Source organism: Centroberyx affinis, unplaced genomic scaffold, assembly GCF_046629955.1.
Source record: "Centroberyx affinis isolate AG114_WGS23_722 - 3 ecotype Tasmania unplaced genomic scaffold, CSIRO-AGI_Caff_v1 ptg006143l_1, whole genome shotgun sequence".
Classification (NCBI taxonomy): domain Eukaryota; kingdom Metazoa; phylum Chordata; class Actinopteri; order Beryciformes; family Berycidae; genus Centroberyx; species Centroberyx affinis.
In genome coordinates, this window is record NW_027283122.1 from 70,001 (window position 1) to 95,000 (window position 25,000).

Consider the following 25,000-nt stretch of genomic DNA (forward strand, 5'->3'; position numbering starts at 1 on the left):
GGGGGAGTTTCACTGAGAGCAATGCTCTCTTTTTCAGGAACGCCCTGATCACATTCACACACATTCACACCTGGAAGCTGACCAGTACAACCACAGTCTGATCTGCTGGCCACTGAGCACTGAGCAGCTCCACTGGAGTGGTTGGGGTTAAGGGCCTTGCTCAAGGGCACCTCAGTATTGTGAAAATTTGGCTAATGCCGTTTGAAAAACTCTCCCTCTGGATGTCAGCAGAATCCAAAAGATTTAAAATACCACTCTACTTCCTGGTGTAAATGATGTCACCTACACCCAGGTTTTAATGAATCCTCTGATTGGTCAACAGTATGCAGGGGAGCGTTCAATCGCCCCAAAACATAGCAAACGGAAACAGCAGTGCATAAGAACATCCTGTTGCAAAGCGTTTGTTATTATGGGTTGTTATTGCCGTGACAGGCGTGTCATGAAAATACAATGCAAAATGTTTCACACCGTTGGGAGTGAACGTTTTGTACCATAGCAATACGGTGCAAAGTTTGAACATGGCCCAGGTGTCCCATAGTCTGTCAAACAATAGCCAGCCTGCTACTTGCCAAACTAGCCAAAATCTCCATGCCTCCATTGTTGCTGAGTGCCAACACTGAATTCCAACACTGGATATTTGTTCCCAAAGATAGAAATATTGGCCTGCAGTGGAATTCTAGGCTCTCACTCAGTCCTACGAGCTTTATACCATCTAAACATCAAAAACTTAAAAAATAAAAATATGCTCACTGTGTTAGAAATCAACATCTAACTTTTCCTGATTTAAATTATTGCACTGGATCTTTAAGTTTCTTAAGAAAGGTTCAGTGAAATGTTGAGAATGTGCACATTCAGTTTCATCAGGTGCAGGATATCAATAATGAAAATAGAAGAAGGACGTCCGCCAACACTGTTGCTCCCAAAATGCAATTTATTAAGACACACATAACAATGTTTCAACAGTATTGGCGGACATGCTTCTTCTGTTTTCACAGTGAAATTTGGCCAAAAAATAAGTTTGAAATTGGTTAATTGGTAGAAATATGTTAGAAATTAGTTTTGGTTACTTGAATTACCCTAGATGTGCTTTTATCTGCACACCAATTCATCTGGCTTGACACACAAATCGCCTCATACGTAGAAACAACCCTTGCATGATAAGCTACAGTATGTGAAGTTCTCCTGATATATTTTATCGTTCTAAAATGTCATTTAAGGGTACGGGCTCTACTTCTACATTACATTATGTGGTTCTCTCCCATCCTGTTTTAAAAAAAAATCATCACCTTTGGTCCTGAGGCAAACCATGCCTAAAAAGAAGAGATGCAATGTTGTACGCAAAATGGACTAGTGCTATTAAATCTCTTACCACTAGCAGCCTAGTTGGGTGGGCCGTGGAACTTAGGCAGCAGCTGAGCCATCACCTCCAGGGCCTGCATTAACTCATAAAGATCACTGTCTCTTCCAAACACACCGAGCCAAAGTGGAGGTCATGTGTGTGTGTGTGCGCGCGCACGTGTGCAAATGTGTGTGAATGTGTGTTTGTCTCTATCCTGAAAGCATGATAAATTGCATTTTTCGAGCATATTTCATTTGTAAAATGTAACATTGCTTCACTTCAGGGTTTGGATTAAACATGTTTCTGCGCCCCCCTCCCCTCTCTCTCTCTCTCTCTCTCTCTTTCTCTCTCTCTCCCACTCCTATAATTACAGTCATTGGTATCAGATGAAACCCCACACAGAGTTGATCTCTAGATGTGCCCTTTGTGTAAGCAACATCTCACTGCTAGATTGATAGAGGATCGGAGGAGTTCACACAAATGGAAGGGCATTATAGTGTCGGGTTACCTCTAAGTTCTCTTCCTGTGTCTCTCTTTCTGTCTCTCTCTCTCTCTCGTTATCTTTCTCTCAGTCTCTCTCTCCTTTTCTCTTTCTCTGTTCATTAATTTTCCCTCCCTTGTCCCTCATTTCCCCTCGCTGGCTCACTCATTTCTCACTTTCATATAACCATGTCTATCCTTCTCTTTCTCTCTCTCGTTCTCTCTCTCTAACCGAACATGCACATATGGTAAATGCATGGTAAATAAAAGCAGCGGACCACCAAGACTTTACTGTAGTAGATAAGAAATAGCAGGACTCTGTCTGACTGATCTACGGAAATTACTGTCTGCACCAAGACACTGTAGATCCATTTACAGTGGCAACCCCTCATTAATGCTTTGTGTATGTCTGTGCTCATGTATTGTGTGTGTGTGTGTGTGTGTGTGTGTGTGTGTGTGTGTGTGTGTGTAGTGTGTGCACTTAACAATCAGTACAGGCAGAGACAAACTCATCTCCAGTAGGGACGGCGTTGCATTCCTCAGGCACTATTCTGTACTCAGAGGGACACATGGAAAAATACACCCATTCTAACCTGGCCACACACACACACACACACACACACACACAGACACACACACACACACACACCTGCACATGCACTCACATATGGATGAACACACACACACACACACACACACACACACACACACCTGCACATGCACTCACATATGGATGCACACACACACACACACACACACACACATTGACTGACAGAGACAGACACATGCAGACACTTGCACACACACACACAGATGTCGACAGGCAACTATATTTATACCAATGCTCCAATAAATCTATCTGCTCTCTTGTCTATTTTCTCTGGCTTTGCCCATGCAGCACTGACTGCCTGCACAGCTTAAAGACAGAGGAGAGAGGAGAGGAGAGGAGGAGAGGAGGTGAGGAGGAGATGAGGAGAGGGGAGGAGAGGAGAGGAGAGGAGAGGATGAGGGAGGAAATTTTAGAAAAAGGCGGGAGGTGTGGACAGAATAAAGATAGTGAGCGCATTATAAGTAAAGAAAAGATAAGACGGGAAAAGAGGAGCCAAGTCCAGAGGAGAGGAGAGGAGAGGAGAGGAGAGGAGAGGAGGCCCCATGGCGTTTTCCCCGTATGGCCTACCTCTCTGTGCCTTAAACACAACTGCTGGCTCGACTCCGCTACACACACACTGTGCAACAAATTCCTGGAAAATATGAACTTGTGTCGACTTGCACGGCTCAAACTAATACAGGCCCACTTTTCTTTTCTTTTTTCCTCCTTTTCTTTTCAACAGCATAAATAACTCGAAACAACACCTCTTTTTGCTGAGTGGCAAAAGGATCGAATTGAGGCAGAGGTGTGGAAAGGATCTAGTTAGGTGAAAATCGTCATTGAGGTGAAAACCCCACGCCCGTGTGAAAAAAAGGCACATAGAACAACACTCGCACCATGTCTGGAAGGCCACTGGAAGGAAAAAGTGATATAAGATGTTATTAAATTAGACTGTAAACGTTTAAAGTTTATATAAAGTTTGGCACGTTGAAATCCCGGCCCCTTCTTGGAGGATATAGTCAGTATTTTGTCTCACATAGGAAGTATGAGAGATATGAGTTTGTGATTTTTTATCTGGATTGGGCTCCAAGCCACAGTTAAACTCAAGTGTGAATTACACTTGACATTGAAAGCCTTAGTACACAGATAAAATATGTTATCTGAAAATACCTGCAAGAAAGATTGGGTGCCGATTTTTCTGAACCACCTGTGTCTTTTCTGCATGGGGATCTTAATGCTCAGAGGAAATCATTAATGCTAGGTGCAGCTGAGGATCTTCATGGTTCAATTTGCTAATGAATGGGTTCAAATCTACTGGAACATGCTAAGATGTTTTATGTATGTGGGCACTTTGTTTCACCTCACATTTCCCTGTAACAGTTATTAAGGAGGTTGCATTTCAGAATTTATGCTACCATGAGGGATACTATCTCCTACTGCTCATCATTCCTCCATCGAAACACAATCTCGTTGCTCCTTTCCCTCTCTCTAATCACTATTACATTCAAAAAACTTATGATTGTGTGTTTCCCTTTGTCTTTTAGGGTTGTCTAACAAGATATGGTTTCTTGCAGATGCCTTGTACTACAGTGATTAAGTTTTAATGTATCTTGTTATCTGTCTTTTAATGTATCTTGGCTGCTATGACAATTCAATGTCCCTCCTGGGATCAATAAAGTTATCTATCTATCTACAGTATCTATCTATCTATCTATCTATCTATCTATCTATCTATCTATCTATCTACAGCAAATTTTCTACATTTGGGTGGACAGGACAATGTCTTGACAAGTACAGGACAAAGAAATATTGCACATTACACACAGACAGACAAAGATAGATAGATATAAATAATGATGTTTAAGGAAAGTAACAATTTACTTTTTATTTGAACAGTTTTTGAAAGTGAGACACAAACTGTAGTCAGTTTATACATTTCTGCATTATGAAATTGCAGCATAACATCCAGATATGAAATGATTTCGGTAAAATACAAAAAAAACAGACAGCGTGAGTTCAGAAATCAAAAACAAATGTTGGACAATATGTCTTTAAATAATTCCAAATGATGAACTCTGTAACATTTCCACTGTGAACAGGTGGCTGTTTGAAGTTAATGTAGCATAGTTGAGACTGGCCAAAGGCTGGTTTGCAGTATATAGCAACTGTCATGGTAATGTTATCACTCTGCTGTGGACTATTGCCATATTACCATATTGGTAATAAAATATATTTATGTCTTCCCTCTTCTTGCTCCCTCTGTCTGCTGAGTTCTGGTTTTCTGTCCCCCAAACCTGGACAGAATCATGTTTGAATGAGATGGACTGTTCTTGATTTAACATGTTATACATATAAATGGTCTCAGGTTCACATTACTTTGACAGGTCAGTGAAACATAAGTACACAAAATCAGTTCAGCACCAATGTGAGTGTTTGTGCTATTCCCATTCAAGGAGAGTTACAGAGGTTGTAGCAACATAACAATTAGGGATGTAAAAATGTAACATGAGCCCTAAACATCAGAAAAATGGCTTTAACTTATTATGGGAGTAGTTTCACTATTTCTGATAATGATCAATAGCATGAGGCCTTGCATGACTTTGATTACATTATGGCAGCAACAATAACAAACTGAAAAGCAAGTAGTGATTAATCACACTGAATCAATCACAGCTATAACACTAGTGAAATGACATTTACTGATAAGGAGTCGTGCCAGATTTAGCAGTGGGCATGTGACCGGCTTACATTGGTAGATTTGCTGTTTTTCCAGAACACAGTAGTGGACATCCTCACACCCGCACCACCAAATGTTCTGATAAGGTGTGCCCATTTCATAACGTGTGTGTGACTGGGTTGGTAAGTTCATTGAACTTAATCCAATGCATGTTGTCCACAGCAATACTCAGTTGCTTTTCAGTTTGTTATTAATGCTATAAAATTGATCACATGATAATGAAAGGCCTAACGATAATGATCTGGCCAAATGGCCTAATGATCACACTTTTTTGCTGGGTCACCGGGCAAAATTGAGTCCTAAATGCAAAACATGAAACCTTGGTGCCTCGTTCATATAAATGGCCTTGGGTTTTGATCTTAGAAAATATATACAGTATGTATATATATCATAATTGTAGGCTCACCTGATTGAACAATTACAACTGAGCTAAGCTGCACTTACAACTTTTCCCTATAAATTTACAAGGGCTTCAGGATTTTGAACACCCACTCACTTGCCCACATTACAGCCATCCTGAAGCTTGCAGTAATTGTCATTGATCAAAGAGTGATTTGGCCTTGAAATATGCTGTCTACAAAACAATGCAGGCTTTTCATTAAAACATCTAGGCTCCTTGAGCACCTCAGATGGGACAGAACTGGTAGCTTTCTCACATCAGTTTGTTTAGAAACAAAACAATGTTGGATTTCTACACATTCCCAAGATCAATTTGGATCCTTTCTCTTAGTAGCTGATTATTTCAGCTACTTTAAAGCAAGTAAGTGAAACTTGGAACTGAAACCATATGCTGCTCTCGTCTTTATTCCTTTACAAATCAATGAACATCGATGACCTGATGTAATAAGATTCTTTTTGGGAAAGTTGGCCCAGATCTGTGTCATGATAGCTCCCTGAAACATAAACACCCAACTGGAAGATCAAAAGGAGACGGTTCTGCAGCCAAAGTGTAAAAGAACACTGCGAGAAGACTCAGACAACAGGCTAAACAGAGCAAGTTGAAGCAGTATAGTAACATAGTTTAGTATACTTACATTGTCTAGTAGTAAAACTGTAGTGTAACTGAGATGACATGATAGGTTTATGGGAAACAAGCTTTAGGAGTAAACGTCTATCACACTGGAGGGATATTAATGTTCTTCCCCTCAAAACAAGCAACAAACAAGAGATCTTATCTGCCTAACGCAAAGACAGAGAGTCAAAGTTGAAGAGCAGTGTGCTTTCAATAACCAACATAATGCAGTTTAACATCTGACTTAACATCTGACAACAACTTAAAGATATATAAAAGTCTGGAGTTACTGTCAGTTGAAGGATATGGTGATAACTGGCCAACTTGCACACATGCATACCCACCCACCCATCCACACACACACACACACACACACACACACACACACACACACGCACACATACATGCACATATCAAACAAAAGCTAACATCGAAAGTGCATTATTACATTAGCCCTGTATATCATAAGAGATAAACAAAATACATCATACTTTTTCTTGATACCAAAACAATGTCATGTAAAAAAAAGTTTTTCTTTTTGTTTAGAAGAAACAGCCAAAAAAACACAAAGGTTTTAATGCCAAACTAGTGGGAAGTCCATGGCGGCCGTATCCAAAGTGCTTTTGAGAGAGATGGAAGTGAGTAGTCTTGTCATCGTATCTTTATATAAATAACAGTCTTTGTTGGCAGGTCAACTCCACACCCGCAAACACGGTGTTGATAGCATCCTCCAAAAGCGATAAATGTGACAAAATTTCCCTTTCTCATGTGTTTCTGACACAGTAGTAGAAAACAAAACAACACGTAGGAAGCAAAAGCATTTTTTTTTTGTACTTGGCATGCCTGTTCCATGACAAAATGAAAATATGCCTGGACTACTGTGTCCTACTGCGGCCGTACTGTAATTTGAGTTATTGTGCTAAACAAACATTTGCTTCTGATGAATGGGGACTGACAGACTTTGACATTTTGATTTCAACTACTACTAGATTGTACCAAATTTGGTTTGTTATGGGTGCTTTTTAGAAGAGTATGAAGAACCCTAGACCTGTGGGTTTAGGTAAAAGAAAACATAGATTTTGGGGGTAACGTGTATAGATAGTCTGCTCTGAGGCCAAGTGAGAATTATCAATCAACCAGAGAGAATAATGTTCAGAGAAATTAAACTATTGGCCAGATCTTTGTCAGCAAGCTGCCCAATACTACTTGAAAGCGTTCTGGGGCCTGAAATGGAAAATGTATCTCTGCAATGTGATACTCGCTCTTCTAATTTGCAGAACTCGGCTGTGGATCTAAAATGGGGTTATAGTTTTTTTCTTCATGTTGCAGCTGCTACAGTTGTACGGTTGTTCAATCCTTTCTACCAAGCATTCAGTTTAATTCAAACAGGGATGCAAAATGGCGAAAATTAACAAATCCTATTCAATTTCTGCATGGATCTCTACTCTTGTACGAAAATTATCATTTGGTCATCCCAGGCAGCCACTGTAGACAGCTCAATAATATAGAGGACAGAGAGAGATGATGCAGCCATTTGTGTTGCCCTGGTGGCCTAAGACAGACTCCCATGACATGTTCAGAGCTCCTCCGTCTAACTATATTAGACACTTTGATTTCCGGCAAAGCATCATTAAAGGAGACAACAATTAGGATGAGCAGCTGTCACAATCCCAACTGACATTACAGTGCACCGTTTGGTGACAGTTGTTCATGTATGAACACAGATGTCTTTTAGAAGTCAAAGTTAAGCTGAAAGTAATGGAATTGGAGCCAGAATTAAGTCTACAAGCCATCTTAGATACTACAGCATACTATAGATATGAAATGTTTCTGTAAAGAGTGGCTAGAGCCATCTATGTAAAACATGTATAGTTGAGAAATTTTAGTTCCAGGACGTAAAAAATGAATGAAGAGGCTTAGAAAGTTTCATAATTGTCAGTGTTACATCTCTCAGTTTTAGATTAGTGGCCATCTTATGAAATTAAAGAAATTCCACGGCAAATTCAGTGTATCAGCACAGGCTGATACCTGAAACTCAGCTTTGGTTTTGGATAGAAGTCCAGATCAAGCTCTGCTGTTGAACTGGACGTAGATGGAGGAGAAACTGACAAACTTCGCCAGCTTGTCACACAGAGTTATTTTTTCAGAAACTTCAAGTTTAGTTCCTCTTCTTTCACATGGGAAATACAAATATGTTTTAAATGAGTCAACTCCTTTTTCTCTTTCTTTGGTCCTTTTTTCATAAACAAGAAACTGTATTAGAAAGGTGGTAGTTCGCAAATGAAAAGACATTTTAACTTCTTTTAGTCCCCTTTTTTAAAGTAGGAATGCCATTGTTTCCATGTGGTTCCATTTTTGTGCCTTTTTTAACCTTTGGCCAGCTCCTTTTATGTCTTTCTGGAAATGTCCTGTCCAAAGCTCTGGCAACCAAATCACCAGAACTGGGGTTAAATACTACTTGAAATGAGTTCAATTTTTGGGGAATATCTGATCTTGCCTGGTCCAAAAATTGGATCTCCATCAGAAGTCCAAACCCCATCCTTCTTGCACACTAGCCAAACTGAAGCAAAACCTCAAAGAGTAACTGAAATAATTATAATTATAATTAACCAGTTAATTCTCTCATCTCAACCTCAGTGGCAGAGACTGAGCTCTTTTCGGACCGAGCACTTCTTGCACTGGACCACGCAGCACCAGTGGAAGCGACACAGGCAGTTCTCCTCAAACACCACGGTCTCCTCCCGGTAGCCGCGTTCACAGCAGAGCAGATCGCAGCCGCTGACGTCCATGGCGGTGCTGTTGCACATGCGCCCCCGCGTCCCCAGCGAACCGGTTTTCCGGTTGGCCAGGCAGAAGTCGGGCGACTCGGCGGAGTAGATCAGGTCCTGCTTGTCCGGCGGCTTGATGTTCTGGCCCACGGGGATCAGGGTCTTGCCGTCGTTGCCGCCCATCACCTTGGACGCGCCGTTGAAGCGCTCCAGCAGGCGGTCGCCCACCTCGCGGAAGTGGGGCATCTTCTTCCAGCACGTGCGCAGCGTGCACGAGCCCGACAGGCCGTGACACTTGCACTCTGTCCGCATGTAGAGCTTCACCGCCTGGGAGGGGGGAAGGGGTGGATGGATGGGTGGTGGGATGGGGGGAGAGGGGAGATGGGTGAAGTGGGGTGAGGGAAGGAGAAAAACAGAGAAAGAGAGACCAAAAAAGAGAGAAAAAAGAGGGGAAAAAGGAAAAAAAGAAACATGTTTAATTTGTACCTAAAGTGAAGCAATGCTGCTTTTAACAAATGAAGAGTGCTCTAAAGATGTAATTTATTATTATGTTTTCACAATATATTACAGATAAAGACACTGATGCACGCACACACACACACACACACACACACACACACACAGATAGATAGGTGAGATAAAAGCAGACGCTATTCAGAAGGAATTTAACTCCCCAACCCCCCTCTCCCTCCATGTTGCCTCTGGCCTTCCTACATCTAACAAGCCTTGACAACAGATCATTCACTTATATACTGCACATAATTAACCCATCACACACACACGCGCACGCCCTTACAGAAACCCACACACACACACACACATACACACACACACACTTGCCAAACATGCATACATGTACCCACACGCACGCATACACATGCACAGACATTTGCACACAGCATGCTTATTTCTCAACCTCTTTAAGTGTGTGTGTGTGCATTTGTGTGAAGGTTTCTTGTTATGCTCTAAATGCTGTTATGTTCACTAATGCTATAATTGGCCTATTCCCCATTTCTCCCCCTCTCCTCTCCTCTCCTCTCCTCTCCTCTCCTCTCATCTCCTCTCCTCTCCTCTCCTCTGTCTACCTGTCTTTGACCCCTGCTGAGGAGTGTGTCACAACCGTGTGCGTGAGTTTGCGTGCTTGTGTGTGTGTCAGCATTTCTACAAGTGGGTGTAACAAACTGGGACCAACAAAAGACTGACAGCACTAAGCAAATGAGAGACTTTCAGAGCTAAACCGTATTATTAACCTCTCCGAAAAGAGAGCAAAAAAGTTGCTATCTCCACTTTTCCAATAGGATGTTGATTTGCCGTGGCCATAATTCACGAGGTGAACACAGATGAGAGTAGAGTGAGCAACAAAGAGGAACTTTAAACTTCTACAAGGGCTGGGAATATGCCTTGGAGGCTTGAAAACAAAATGTGTGGCACGCTCTTGTTTTTGTGTTTCAGAAACTTGATTCTTGTTAGAATATCGGCTTACGGCGCTACACAAATATGGCTGGGGGCGATGTCTTTCTCTTTTGCATGTTCGTGGAATGATGGAACATTCCATAAGACAAGCAATGCTTTTGTTCCTAAAATCCTAGAGTATAAAGTGAAACATCAGACGTTTAGTACAGTAGGGGTTAATATTCACTCTTTCTTGAACTGCAGCAGGACTGGGGTCAATTCATTTTCAATTAAATCCATTCAAAATGGAAACAGAAACTGCAAGGATAGAGTACTCATTCCAAAATCATATCTTCCCACTTTGGGCAATCTTCTCATGCCAAAAGTTAAATGATATAAAATGTTCTTTTATGGGTCTAATACCTTCCTGTTGTAATACATATTTTTCTATTTTGAAATCACTTTTAAACTTGGTTCTTCTCAGCATAGGTGACAAAATCATAAAAGGAATAAGCATTGCATAATTCAGATGTAGGAATGTGTGATAGTGAAAGCATATTGTTGATTTGAAAGACAAAAAAAATCCTGAGAGTTTTCCTGAGAATATGAACAACTATATGAACGGTATTTAAATATATTACTGCTATTTTGGTACTCAGTGTATATACAGCAGTATTTGTAATATTTTGGTCCCTTTGAATGAATGAGACACAATAGACAAAAAACAAAACAAAACATGACATCATACGTACCAGCCGCCCAGCTTCATTGTTGTGCAGGTCAATCAGCGCCCTGATGTCGCTCTTGCCCCTTCTCCTCTTGGCATCCATAAACTGTTTCGACTTTTCATAACCAAACTCCACATCATCTCCGCAGCCCCCCCACTCCCACTTCACCCCCTCCCCAGACGAGGAGGAGGAGGAGGAGGAGGAGGAGGAGGAGGAGGAGGAGGAGGAGGAAGAGGAGGATGGGGGCCTCGGAGGCGCTCTGCTCCTGGTGGCCTCACAGCCACACTGCAGGAGGTCTCCCATACTGCAGGCCTGCGTCACGGCGTGGGTCACACCTGCCGCTGTGATGGCGTAAACGAACGCCGTCTCCCGGATATCTACATGGGACAAGAGAGAGGGGGTAAAGTTTAGTTTGCACAAAAAGTCACTGTGATACAAGAGATAGAGTGACGGAGAGACATGAAGGTGATTAAGTGATGTAAATAAATATAGGAGATATTTATTATGGTTTCATTATGGTTATATGTCACTCAGAGATCCAGTACTGTGACGTCTTTTTCCTTGGAGTTTCTCTTGATGAAGTTTGAGTTTCTGTAGGTGGTGCTCTTTTCTTCGTCTATTCAGCTATATCAGCTACCGCTCCACATTCTAACTACCCAATCCTTCCTCTATTTATTCCAAACAAACCACTGTTGCTACTGCTGCAAACAAAATGCATCCATTGCTGTGCATCAGACCTCACCTACCTGACAGCTAATGTAAAAGCTTTCATGAACTGGGTATAGGTTGATTAATTGGTTGTGTACAGTGATAGAGAGCAAAATGGACATTTACTTATATGAAAATGTCTGTATTATAACTTTAAAAAACAGTTTCACTGCAATGAAGAACAATGTGCATTAATAACCCATTCCAACTCCAGAGGCAGGACAGTAAACCACCAGACTAATTTTAATAATGGCAGTCTGAAACTGTTACAGCAGGATAGTTTAAACAGGGCCACAGTTTTGTGTTTGGGAATAAAGTATGAACCATCCAGATTTAACAATGCACACAAGCAGACAGAGAGGCAATGTGCAGACGTGGATGTTCACATACTCACTCATTCATTCATCCATTCATTCATTTGCCCTCCCATCCATCCACCCACCATCCAGCCAGCCAGCCAGCCAAGTGTCTGTCAGTCCATCCAGACAGTCAATAACTCAACTGTATGTAGCAAGATCAAAGCAGGTCTCTCTCAATCCTGGTCCATTACTGTGATCTCAAGCCTCATTGTATTTGTAGTGCTGATAGGACGGCTATGTCACACACGCACGCACACAGACAGACAAACACACACACACACACACACACACACACACACCACAGCTGCGGGTTTATTTCTGGCGCAGGGCTTAGCACTCCTGGCTGAAGGCATGTCCAACCACAACTGCAAATTGATCCTCTGTCCTCGCCTAAGGCTTCAACATCATTCTCACCCTTGGCTCAACACATCTTTATTCTCAGCTATTGTTATGTGCTTCTCTCTAAAAGAGAAGAGCTGCTGAGAAAGGATTTGAGAGACCTATTGGCCCGAGATAAAAGAGTTTCATTGTTTCTAGAGTGTCCCTTTATAAATGCCAGAGATGTGGACTCGAGTCATTGTGACTTGGACTCGAGTCGACTCGAGTCACTGTTTTGATGACTTGCAACTTGACTTGACAGAAAGACTTGAGACTCGACTTGGACTTGGAAGTTAAAGACTCGTGACTTGACTTGAGACATTATGACTCGAATTACTTGTTTGTGTTCATTTTATGTTTTCAGTTTAAATATTAAATATAAAATATTAAAATGTTCAACGTTGTCAATGTTCACATTACAAGTGTCTGTAGTGTGTAACGTTACCCGGTATGCGAGCGCACACTGGGAATGGCATTGTCATGATTGGATGACTACCCTGTCTGTCAAACTCCTCGCTACCTGACGTTTTTTTCAACGAGAAGCACTCGTTAGTTGTTACACCCTCCCGCTCTAGAGTATTTCGTATTTCTGGTGGTTACACACACACAGTATGAGCAGATCTTTATACGGTCTATGGATCAGATCAGATCACCATCATCATGGCGGCCACGACTGTGCCAAGAGTCATCACTTTCAGATTAAAAAATGTCACATGTGAAGGAAAAAGGCAAACTGCTGAATGCAAGACCTGCTCATCAAAGATTTCTGACAGCCAGACTACAACATCAAACTTTGTTCGTCATTTGAAGACTCATTCGGATCGGTAAGTGTCTGTGAGGGCTGATGTTATCTAACGTTAGCCAGATACAATCTGTTCTCTCCTAGCTAACGTTAGCCTGATATGATACAATCTGTTTTCTCACAACTCCGTAGCTTGCTAACGTTAAAAAAAAAAGGGACTTGACTTGGGACTTGACTTGCCTTAACTAAGGACTTGACTCGACTTTACTTGACAACCTGTGACTTGACTTGACTTGACTTGCCCAAGAAAAAATGACTTGGGACTTGCTTGAGACTTGGACCAAATGACTTGAGTCACGTGTCTGGTAAATGCCTCACTCATCCTTTTCTTATTTTTTAAATATAGACGCAGTGTGTACTGCTATCACAATATAAGCATAGGTATTGGGAAAATGAGCTTAAGTTAGTCTTTTTTGCTGCTGTCATTGTTTAAAGACCCATAATCAAAACCTGACTGTTCTTTTGTTCCATAATACTATATTACTGTAGGCAGGACAGCAGCAAAAACTGGCAAAATTGACATCTAAAACAACACCTCGAGTGATCTCACACTTATTTAAACCTCTGTTATTACTTCCTGGGATTACAGTAAATGAACTAAACTAAACTAACACAAAAAATTTATCATAAGCAATAAAGAAGGCTGGAGCTGTATTTATTACTTGGAAACATAACGTTCTATCAGGAAGCAAGCAGTGGGAACTGTTGGGGCCCGCAATGATTTCAATGGCAGAACTCTGTCTAGATAGATTGCTCTGGGGGACTAGGGACTGTGTGTGTGTGTGTGTGTGTGTGTGCGCGTGTGTGTGTGTGTGTGTGTGTGTGAGCAGGCACTTAGCAGGCTATTGTGTGGATGGAGCCTAAGTGAAGGACTTTTATTTCTGTGAGCTGGAAGGCGGTGAGCGTGCAGTCACCGCCGCCAACACTGCCAACTCCATATCGCATGATTCAGTGAATGGGATTCATTAGGAATGGTCACACACACAGAGACACACACACACACTCACACACAGACACACACACAGGGAATGGGTGGCGTGCGACGAGACCTGCACACACCAGCCCGCCGTGATATCAATACCAGCTGTAGACCCCAACACCCAGAGATGTCTCCAATACAGGCAAAAAATTGTGTAAGCGCGCGTGTATGTGTGTGTGTCCATGCATGTGTGTGTGTGTGTGTGTGTGTGTGTACTTTATGTAGAGTTTAAGCATTTATTACATTTCATAAATAGTCAGCTTGCCTATTGTTTTGTGTTTCGTAATGCCTGTCAAACGAGCACACATTATTGCCAATTGTTTATTTTCATGGCTTCACTGTTTGTTTGGGATTGGCTGTGATTGACAAAGCATTAAATAAACTGTTCAACTGTCTACCGTATATGTGAGTTTGCAAGCGCATGGCTGTACGTCTGGTGCATTTCTGCAAACTGTGTGTGCGTGTGTGTGTGTGTGTGTGTGTGTGTGTGTGTGTGTGCATGCTGTACACTCTCCCTGCAGCTCAGGCAAGACCACACCTTACTGTTCCCACTGTTCTTTCCAGGAGCTAGAACAGATCAAGATGTGTCATCTTCAACTCATCCCTGTGTCTACTTAGGGACACATGTGTTACTTTTGCAATACACAGCTCATTATTAGCAACATGTGGTGATAATGACACAAGCTGTGTCCCAAATGGTTGGGTCCCTAATAATGTTAAAAGCATGGATGTCCCGATGTCCCTAACTACAGTATATATACTCACATCAAAAGGAAAATTTCACAAGGCAAATGTATAATTTTAGCAAAAGTATGTATAATTTGAGCTCATTAGCATTGCAAAATTAAGATATACAGTTATACACTTATATTTATTTTTTCATGGTAACAACTGAAAGTCTCGCTAACCAGGAGCAAAATATCACTCATCACATAAAGCACATGGGATTCTCGTGTGAAGGAAGTGGTTGCTTCACAACCCTCACAAACTGGACAAAAAATTGGGGAAAAGAGTGTGAGAAATAGACACATAACACTGAAGACAGAAATAGAGACCTAAAAAGACTATGAGGCACAACAATGAGAGAGCAGAAGATTGAAAGAGAGACAGAGAGATAGTATGAGAAGAAGGGTATGGGTTATGAGTAAAAGAAGGTATCAAAAATCTTATGATTTGAGGCACCCTCTTTCATATTTTCCTCGGAGACATGAATTCCAAACAAATTCTCTGCCACGGCAGGTGCCTGGGCCTGTCTAGGTCTGCTCCTAATGCCAGAAGGCCCTTCTGCAGGAATTAGCACATATTCTTTTAATACTCAGTCTTTCAGGCAGTGATGCAGGGGGTCTGGGGTGTTAAAACTGAAATTAGTTGTCTGGAAAACAACCAAACAGTCCAGACACAGAAATATTATGAGCATGCACATATAGCATTTAAACTTAAATTTATTCTGAAATTCACTGGCTAATCTTTTTTTTGTTGTTGTTTTCCAACTATTAAAATTGTATTGAACAGTTAGTACTGTATGATGTGTCCATAACGGGATGAAACACTCCAGGGTTGGAGAAATATCAGATCTCTAATGTAAAAAATAAAAAGTCACATTTGCACACATGCACACACACATGCACAACCACAAGAACATGCAAAAACATAAAATCACACACTTTTACCGTCTAAACATTAAGACAGCAAAGTCTTTCTAGTCAATACATGTTAGATACACCATATATTGTACTGCATTCAGCCTAAAACAGCATTTCATGATACGACAAGTCACATACTCGGGGATGCATTGCAGAAAGAGGTAATCCTTTGTAAATATTATGAAAATATAGTGTCATGTAGTGTCATTTGAGATTAAAATTTATTCTGGCATACACAAAAACATGTCTGTCAGTGCCCACCGCATCCCTGGCAAACAGGCTGTGAATGAGTTGTTGCTTTAAAGCGAAACAACCAAGACACAGTTTGAAACACAGATGTATTTGTCCTGATGTGACATGTGACCTACGTATTGAACCTCTTACTAAGCATCCACACAACAATGAACTGAAGAAACTAGTTGTTGAAAGTTAATTCTTTTTAGAGTAATCGAGACAGTGAGTGTTGACAGTGGTCATTTTGCCAGCTGAAGGAAGTTGGCTAGAACTTTTCGGTAACTTTGATTGATAGAAGCCAATCATGTGCCACCACTGCTATATTACACCAATAGCGTGGCAGTATTAGATCCCACCTTTCACTGCCACATCATCATTGGTGTTGCAGCCAGTGATCCATTAGCTCGAAAAATTAGCTTAGAAAACAACAGCATAACCCTCATGACCTGAAACACTGAGTCCAAAAACAGACACTGATGAGGTCATTTTAGGTTTCTCAGAATTATCTAAGAGAAGATTTTGGTCTTATCATGCGCCAATGGACTCAGATTATGTAAGCCCTTAAGTAAAACCCACATGAACACTTTTTTCACTGATGCCAAACGTTTCAGCAACACCAAGCTGAAAAAACCGAATGACATTTTGATTTCTATTCGCAGCGTGTGAGGCAAGACGGTCATTGTGACTTTACTCCACATCATACAAGAGCACACAAATCAAACTGGATCAAACAAATACTTGTGTATTGCTTAATGTGATGGCTTTATTATCAGCTGAGTATGAATCACTACATCACTCTCTCTCTCCAGCCAAATGCACCAAAGTTTTACCCGCTCACTTTGTTCAATTAAATACCAGGCAAGAGATGTGTGCATGTGTATATATGTGGGTATACCTGTGTGTGTGTGTGTGTGTGTGTGTGCGTGCAGGCCCACATGTGTCTGTCTGTCTGTGTGAGATAGGATCACATAGGGAAAACCAGATAAATTCCTCTTTTATGCTGTTTTTGACATGGTTGATGAGTGGCTTAATTACTCAGAAACCACTGTACACCCCAGGGGAACAGTCAGTGTTTATTCTACAGCGGTATTGTATTACACACACACACCAATCGAAACATGCCTTTCCTGAGTATTGAACAGAGTGGAGCAGCAACATCCTTGCTTTGATTTCTATCAGCATTTTCTCTCTAAGCTGGCCCACACTGCTAGTCATGACCGCTCCAGGGTTCATGTGTTATTTGAACACAGCGGAGATCAAGGAAAAGATGGTAATAACTACCAATTAATGACAAGCAACCAGAAATCCAACCTGCTTTGGAAGCAGGACTGTAAGTAAAAGGTTAAATGTTTTATTGTAGATAAGAGAACACATGGATTCCGATTCAAAATAAGTTGTCATCCTTGTGTCGACATGTTCATTCATTCACACTTGTTGCAGTAATGGCATGAAATGGCAGCGTTTCAGTAATGTTGTGAAATCAACTAAAAACCCCGTGTTCACCTACAAACACACACACACACACACACACACACACACACACACACACACACACACACGTACACACACATCCTCCCTCTCTCTGTCTCCCTGCCTCAGCCTCTCTTTCTCGTTCTTCTGGTAGCTTCATGCACAAGTGTTCAAAGAGGAATGCAAGTCGAACAAGTAAGTCATAATCATTACAAACTGTTAGTGTGCCACATCAATGTGTGTATGTGTGTGTGTGTGTGTGTTGTTCCAGCTTTATTGAAGTGAGCGCCTTTCATCCATCATCATCTTCATTATCGTCGGCGCATCATCATGATGAATAAAATGACAGTGAAGATGAGGAGTTTCTATAAGCATTTTTGCAACTCTGTGAACAATAAAAGATGCCAATAACAGATACACACTTCAGTGTGATATAGACATATGCGGCTCTCTCTCTCTGTCTCTCTCTCTCTCACACACACACACACACACCCACACACTGACTGTACAGTCTGAATCATCATCAGTACCAGTAGAGTAACACTTGATATTATCTAAAACGCTCCACTCACCGTCTGACAAGCTATACCGTGTGTTTCTCTCTCAAACACACATGCTCACATACAGCCTCTATTGTACATGCTACAAAGTAAAGACCGTTTCTGAGCAAAGTCAGCCAGCGAACACACAACAAAACTACAGAAACCCTGTGAGGTTTACGTGTTTGAATAGTGGGAGAAAATAGCCTGGGGATATTTTTGCAAAGTGGGAAGACAGAGGAAGATGTTTCTGCCAGCTAGTTTGTGCAGCAGCCTCCCTATGGCTGTTATCACTATCCTATTTGCAATGTTGCGAAATACATTTTAGGAAAATACCATATAACACCATTCCATATATTGAAGCTGCCTAAGTTTACAAAGAGTCCTTCTGGTGTTAAAATCAGTCAAAAATCTAAACTGTTTCTCATCAATTGCAGTTTTTGCATTAATGCCACTGTAATTACAAAGTCTATGAGGAAGCGAGGCAGACCGCTACCTTCCAGTAACTAAACACCGGCGTAAATGAGAGATATAAAGTAAATTGAGGTCAATGGCATCACTGAGGTCCACTCAACCCCTTTGAGAGAAATGGCATTAAAATACAAAGCTATTCTGAGAGATTATCTTCATCATCTGTTGAAGCCTTTCTAAGCCCTATTAAGGCACTTTTATTTTGGCATTTACTGGTGCTAGTCAATGACAAACGACCATTAAGTGAGGGATCCAGGTAATTGAGGGCGAAGGCTTCAAAACAGAGGAGCACTTTGGCCTCACTTATAGACAGGCAGGAATTTATGATTAATCGCTAGTCTGTCTTCTGCTGGTAGATTCTTGCCCTCTCTCTCTCTGTCTTTCTCAATCTATCTTTCTGTCTCTCTGTCTCTTTTTTCTCTCTTTGCCCCCCTCTTTCTGTCAGAGAAACACTGCTGGTGTCGTAATCTCAAATGAAAGAAGGGGAAAGAAAAACTGGTCTTTTCTTAAGAGTTGCTTTCAGCTACATGAGGTATCGATCAATACTATTAATCGTTCTGAGGGTGTGAAGCCAGATAATGGTCTGGTGGATGACTGATGTGCTTTAATATGGCATGATGTTATTGAAGCTTAATGGTCCAGGACATATTCTGAGTGAAAATTTACGCACTTTTGCTTGAGAGAGAAGATGCTCTCAAGGCTAATTCTGCATGTTCATTAGCTTAGAAAAAAATAAGTAAATCAATTAATATAATGATTTTAATGCAGTGCCTCTACTCATCAACGACGCAGCACTCTGAATGGTATTTTATTTACCCTACCTCTGCTTTCAGAAACCATAACAATTGATAAAGATTGAGCTAGCTGCAGTGCCATTGATGCAACAACAGTGGCGTTGCCAGGGCCTTTCTTTCGGGGCTTAAGCCCTGAATATTTTGAGATTAGCCCTGAATATTTTTGATCAGTTAATATGTAGTCCTAAGTGAAGTTTTACATTGTTCAAGATTTCTGTCGCTTCTCACCATCCACGCTCCGCTGTGAGCCTGTCTACAGAGATCTGCCCGCACAGAGTGCGGGGCAAATTCAAGTTAGTAGTCAGAGCGGGCCGGTTATTTTACGTGAGCCAGCTTTGAAGCCCGGCTTTGGGTAGCCTACATCGCGGTACATGCCGGGACACAACTCGAACTCACTTGTCGCTGCTTGCTATGTGTGTCTGTTTGGTAGGGGGCTCTGCCAATCTGTCATCGTGTAGTTTGAGTCGAACTAAAGGAATAGACTACGTTATGGATGATTTTAATCGGTCGGTCCTAGTCTAGGTCAGAGAAGGCAAGGTGGGCTACAGCCAGGAAACACAATGTCAGGAAAAGACAAGACAGGTTATATGGATCTTCTTCACATTTTCAAAAGAGGAAGAACGGTAAGATATTATAGGTTAGTTTAATCAAGTGATTGATTATCCATATCTGGAAAGACAGCAAAAATGTGGGTGGCAGCTGTGTGGTGGCGAGTTGACCAACAGGCGGCCAGATGGACACTGGAGTGTTAGCTTGGACTGGCACTTGGTTGATAGCTTCATGGTTAGATGCCTACAAGCTACAGCAGTTTTGTTTTTTTTAGCTCAACATCTTCAATATAATATTGGATCACTGTAAACAAAATGTTACTATTTCTCTCCAGTCAGCTGGTTAGTCAGTTAGTTACTGAATCCTCCCATTCAGGTCTACTTATGTGGGCTGCTAAACATTAAATGCAAAAACTAATTCTCTTCACATGAAACATCTATATTATTTTCAACTTAAGACATTGTTTCCCTTAAACGTGAGAAAATGTTTAAAAATTGTATTTTTAATTTGTGCCTCTGTATATTTTACTATGCTGGTAGACTCCTCCAGCCATTCAGAATGGATTAGGCTTTTCATGGTGATCTTTGATGTGGCATTGAAAATATCAACATATAGCTTCCTAACAGAAGGACATCACAGGTTAAATAATTTACTTCTTAAAATTAGTTATGCTTAAAGTTAAGTTTCCATACGTAACAAACAAACCAAAGTAGCTCACTATTAGGTTGTAGTAATATAGTGATATAGGTAGTGAAATATATAGAAATATAACTTTTGATTAAATATAACTCACTGGATTACGATTGGATTGGATCTGAGCACATACTGTATATCATATATATTTAAAATGTTATATATTAACTGATAACTGTGTCTCTGTTCATTTTTTGCAAAACCTGAAATGAACAAGAGAGAGGAGGAGACAGAGACAAAGAGAGATGAGGGGAGGAGACAAATAAGTGTGAGAAGAATTCAGGAGGCAGGCCTGAGGAGAGAGAGAGACAGACTACAATATACTGTATCACTGTTGGCCTGTACAGACTGCTGCTCAAACTGTTTACTATGCTGCTTCATTTACACCCATGTATGTTCATGTCAAATTACACCGGGGGATCCGGGGATGCCCCCTACTATGGTTCTGTGACTTCCTCTGGGCTGAGCCCCGGATGTTCTGAAATCCTAACAACGCCCCTGTGCAACAATAGAGCAATGCTGGCATGTGATTGACCACTGATGGGCAACAAATGCACAAACGTTCACCTGCAGCCAACTTTCCCTATTCAAACCTAGAAGGAGACAATGCTGACCCATGGAAACCACTAGCCAACTCGTCTCGGGTAAAAGGACCAGACTTCCAGGTGCTTGAGTGGTTTCAGTATTAACACAACATAATCCTAAAATCTGTTTCACAGCAGTTACAACAGGACGGAGAAAATGGGGCTATTGTAGTCACCGTTCTTGACATTTTCTTTATAGCAGTGTGCACACCCTCTATACTTTTATAAGGTATCGTCTTAACGCCAATACCCCTGGTCCACCAGCCAGGCCTAGGACATCTTGTTACCAAACAATATAGCTTTACCACAAAGGATTACAGATCTCGCCTGGTATGAGTTATAGACTCTGACTGTGGCAGCGCAAAACTCTGGTTCACCATCTCTCGATGGTTTTTGTCTTGGGGACTAGCAAACAGTTAGCTCACACTTATATTTTACTATTTTACTCTTTAATCATTCTGGACACACTGGTCTCTTTGTCTCAGGAGAAAGTAGTATTGCCACCTTACAGAAAAACTAACACAAGAAAATTTATGTGATAGATGAAGTTCCACTTTTTACATGCTTGTTGTGTGGCTACAACACCCGGAATGAATTGTTTGGAAATTCCTGCAGTCTTTTTTTTTTTTTAAGATTTATTTTAGGCATTTTTATGCTTTATTGATAGAGACAGAAAGGTATGGGAGAGAGGAGGACATGCAGCAAATTCGGATTTGAACCCTGGTCGCTGCAGGAAGGACTGAGCCTTATGGTACGTGCTCTACTCGGTGAGCCACTGGGGCGCCTTGAAATTCCTGCAGTCTTAACACAAGATAGATGCAGGGTGAGGTTGACTTGAACAATGACTACTAATTTAGATAAACAACTGAAGGTCTGGCACTCAAGTATGAAACTGATCCAGTTTAAAGCCCCAATATAGAATTGGTACCGTTAGTCAGATGGCCGTTTGCAGTTCAAGGAAGATGTGATATTCAAAACATAAGCACACACACAAGTACACACACACACACACACACACATACACACAAGTACACACACACACACACACACACATACACACACACACACACACACAAATTACATTTTCTCTGTTACCTCTGTCTTTCACAAACAAGAAGCAAGAAAGAAAAAAAGAAAAGTTAAAGTCACAATGAAATGCTTCTATAATTTTACATATTTACGGCTTCAACAGGATGTTAGGGCAGAACATAATGCAGGGAGGGATCATTCAAAAGTGTCCTCCAATATTGGGATGGCAGTATAGAAAGTAGAAAGTAGAGAAAGTCAGTTTTATATGATCAAAGGGAGAGATTGTTCAAAAATCTCTGATGGTATTATTGGTTGGAATTTTTATGTAGATCTACTGGTAAACCATGAAGTAACCACTAATAATATACAGTTTTCCAGGATGGAAAAGTTTTGATATAAAAATACAAGAAAATGAAAAAAAAACTATTTTTTTTGCAAAATTGGTGTATATTATGATACAGAAAAATAGCTACAAGATGAAAAAGTCATTTTAAATTCTATTGTGACTTTAACGCTAGGTGAGCACAATACAGGAGTTTTCCAGCAATGAGAACCAAAATTGGTTTAATAACATGCGCGTGACGCATATTTGACTCTCCATGTGTATTAATATTGGATGTTCCCTGTTTGTTGACAAAACGCAGCGCTATCAGGACGTAGATAAAGGTCCTCTGTAGTAGCACGCAAAGAACAGACAGACAGCTCTCTATGAACCTAATCATACAACAGAAAAACCAACACAGTAATTGCGAAGGACCCAGCAGTGACCCGACATTAGCTATATTACAGACTTCAAAGAGCTGGAGGAAGATGTTAAGAGATCTTAAGAGAGATGTTAAGAGAAAAAGCAATTTTAGAAGATCATTTCGAGCGTGCACCATCTGATGAAGAGGAGAGAGTCAGTCAAGTGTGAATATGTCTGGTCTGAAACACAACAGCTGCCCTTGTCTGTTGGACTGCCATCAGACGAGGATCTGACCTCAAGCTGACGTAAGGCCGCCGGCTGCGGTCGTGAGGTCATGGGTTCAGATCCTAAGGTACTTGCCGCTGAAGAATGGGACGTGACACTTTTTGTAAAAGCGTGGACGTTTTCTAACAACCACTCACACCGCTACCAAAGCTTTTTGGAAGGAGTACTGATGGGAACCACACAGAAGACACTGGCAACATGTTCTCTCTTACATCAACCAGTTCTGCGTCAAAGGGTTATTTAATTGTTTTGAGTCCATCTAACAAAAACTCATCATCTAACAAAGAGTGTTTGTCCAAATCCCACAACTGGGATGGCCTGTGGAGACAGTTTGGTCAGTTCCAATCCTTATTCAGTGCATTTACATCTGTGTTTAAATGTAGCTTGGTGTCCTGTCTAGACATATTCTTGATACAGCTTCTGTCTGTCTCGCGATTGTTCAGCAGGTAAAATGGGGCTCCATACCAGATATCCTTTCATGGATTGATTAATTTTGCCTGCCACAAACTGATCAACTGAGATATCACAAAAGTCAAAAACCCTCTGAGGACAGGCTCAAATAAATACTCGGTAATTATCTCAAAGTCCAACCATTAGCTTCAAGTTATTATAGTGGATCAATATTCTACTGTACTTAAGATTGGTTTGCTGACGATATATGACAAAAACAACATTATGTAGGATTTCAGCATGACAGGCTTAATTTGGTCAAAGAAAATATATGTACCGGCATGTACATACTTTAAAACCAAAGCAAAGCAGTAAAAAAGGAACAACAAAAGGTTGTGTTTTCTATATTATGTGTTTATGTGTTTTCTGTAGCATAATGAGTATTATCGTCATCATTAAAGCAACACTGGCCAAATCCTTTCCTCCTTCACTCACCTTGCTGCAGTATTTTGCCAAAGTACTTGTTGTGGCTGGTGCAGTTCCACCGGCGGTACCTGAACTGGTACTGGCACTCCCGGACGCCCAGCCTGGCTCCTTTGGCCACCTCACTGACGATCTCCGGCTGGGTCTGACACAGCTCCGCCTGCTTCCCCGCCAGGCGCTTCGTCTTCCTGCAAATGCTGTTGGGGTCCATGACCAGTGGGCTGCCCACCGCCCTGGAAGAGTAGGGACAATGTCAGAATAGAATAGAATAGAATAGAGCTCATTATCACATTTTACATCACTTCTACACTTGACATTCTTTACACTGTACATCACTTCTGCAAACTTCTGTTTTATTCCTGTTGTAATTTTGTGTGTCTCTTTTTTTTTTTTTTATCTCATTTGTCTCTAGTTCCTTTTTTTTTTACCTACTCTTTTATTGTATATACTCATTTATGTTATTTGTTCTGTAAAGCACTTTGTAACAGTTGTTTGGAAAAGCAGTATAAAAAAATGTTTATTATTATCATTAATAGAATAGAATAGAACAGAGTAGGGACAATGTTAGAATAGAATAGAATAGAATAGAATAGATGGGCCCTCTAGATGCTGCCTTCTAGATTGTTAGAACAGGCTAGAATAGAATTGTTGGTCACTCAGTAACAATACAATAGAAAGTTCCCACAGCAGAAAAGCCTCTTGCTGAACAACACCTGTTTAACTTCAGCACACAGTAAACAATGCGGTCACACTCATCAGGGTGGGAAATTAGCACCAGCCACAAACCAAATGCTAGCTAATTTTGTCTGTGGCTGGTACGTTTGCCAACTCTACCCACCACTTTTCAGCCATGGTGATTATATGGCTCTTGAACAGGCAT

The 25,000-nt window shown here is 41.1% G+C and overlaps 1 protein-coding gene across 1 annotated transcript in view; it reads right to left on the reverse strand.

The window, feature by feature from the left end:
- Nucleotides 1-8,790: 8,790 nt before the first annotated feature.
- wnt6b (wingless-type MMTV integration site family, member 6b) overlaps nucleotides 8,791-25,000 on the reverse strand; it is a 27,180-nt gene continuing 10,970 nt past the window's right edge. Inside the window, exons 2-4 of the mRNA XM_071512190.1 lie at nucleotides 24,133-24,353; nucleotides 11,070-11,422; nucleotides 8,791-9,252 (exon numbers count right to left, since the gene is read on the reverse strand). Coding sequence (XP_071368291.1) covers nucleotides 8,791-9,252; nucleotides 11,070-11,422; nucleotides 24,133-24,353 — 1,036 coding nt within the window. The remainder of the gene's footprint in view (nucleotides 9,253-11,069; nucleotides 11,423-24,132; nucleotides 24,354-25,000) is intronic.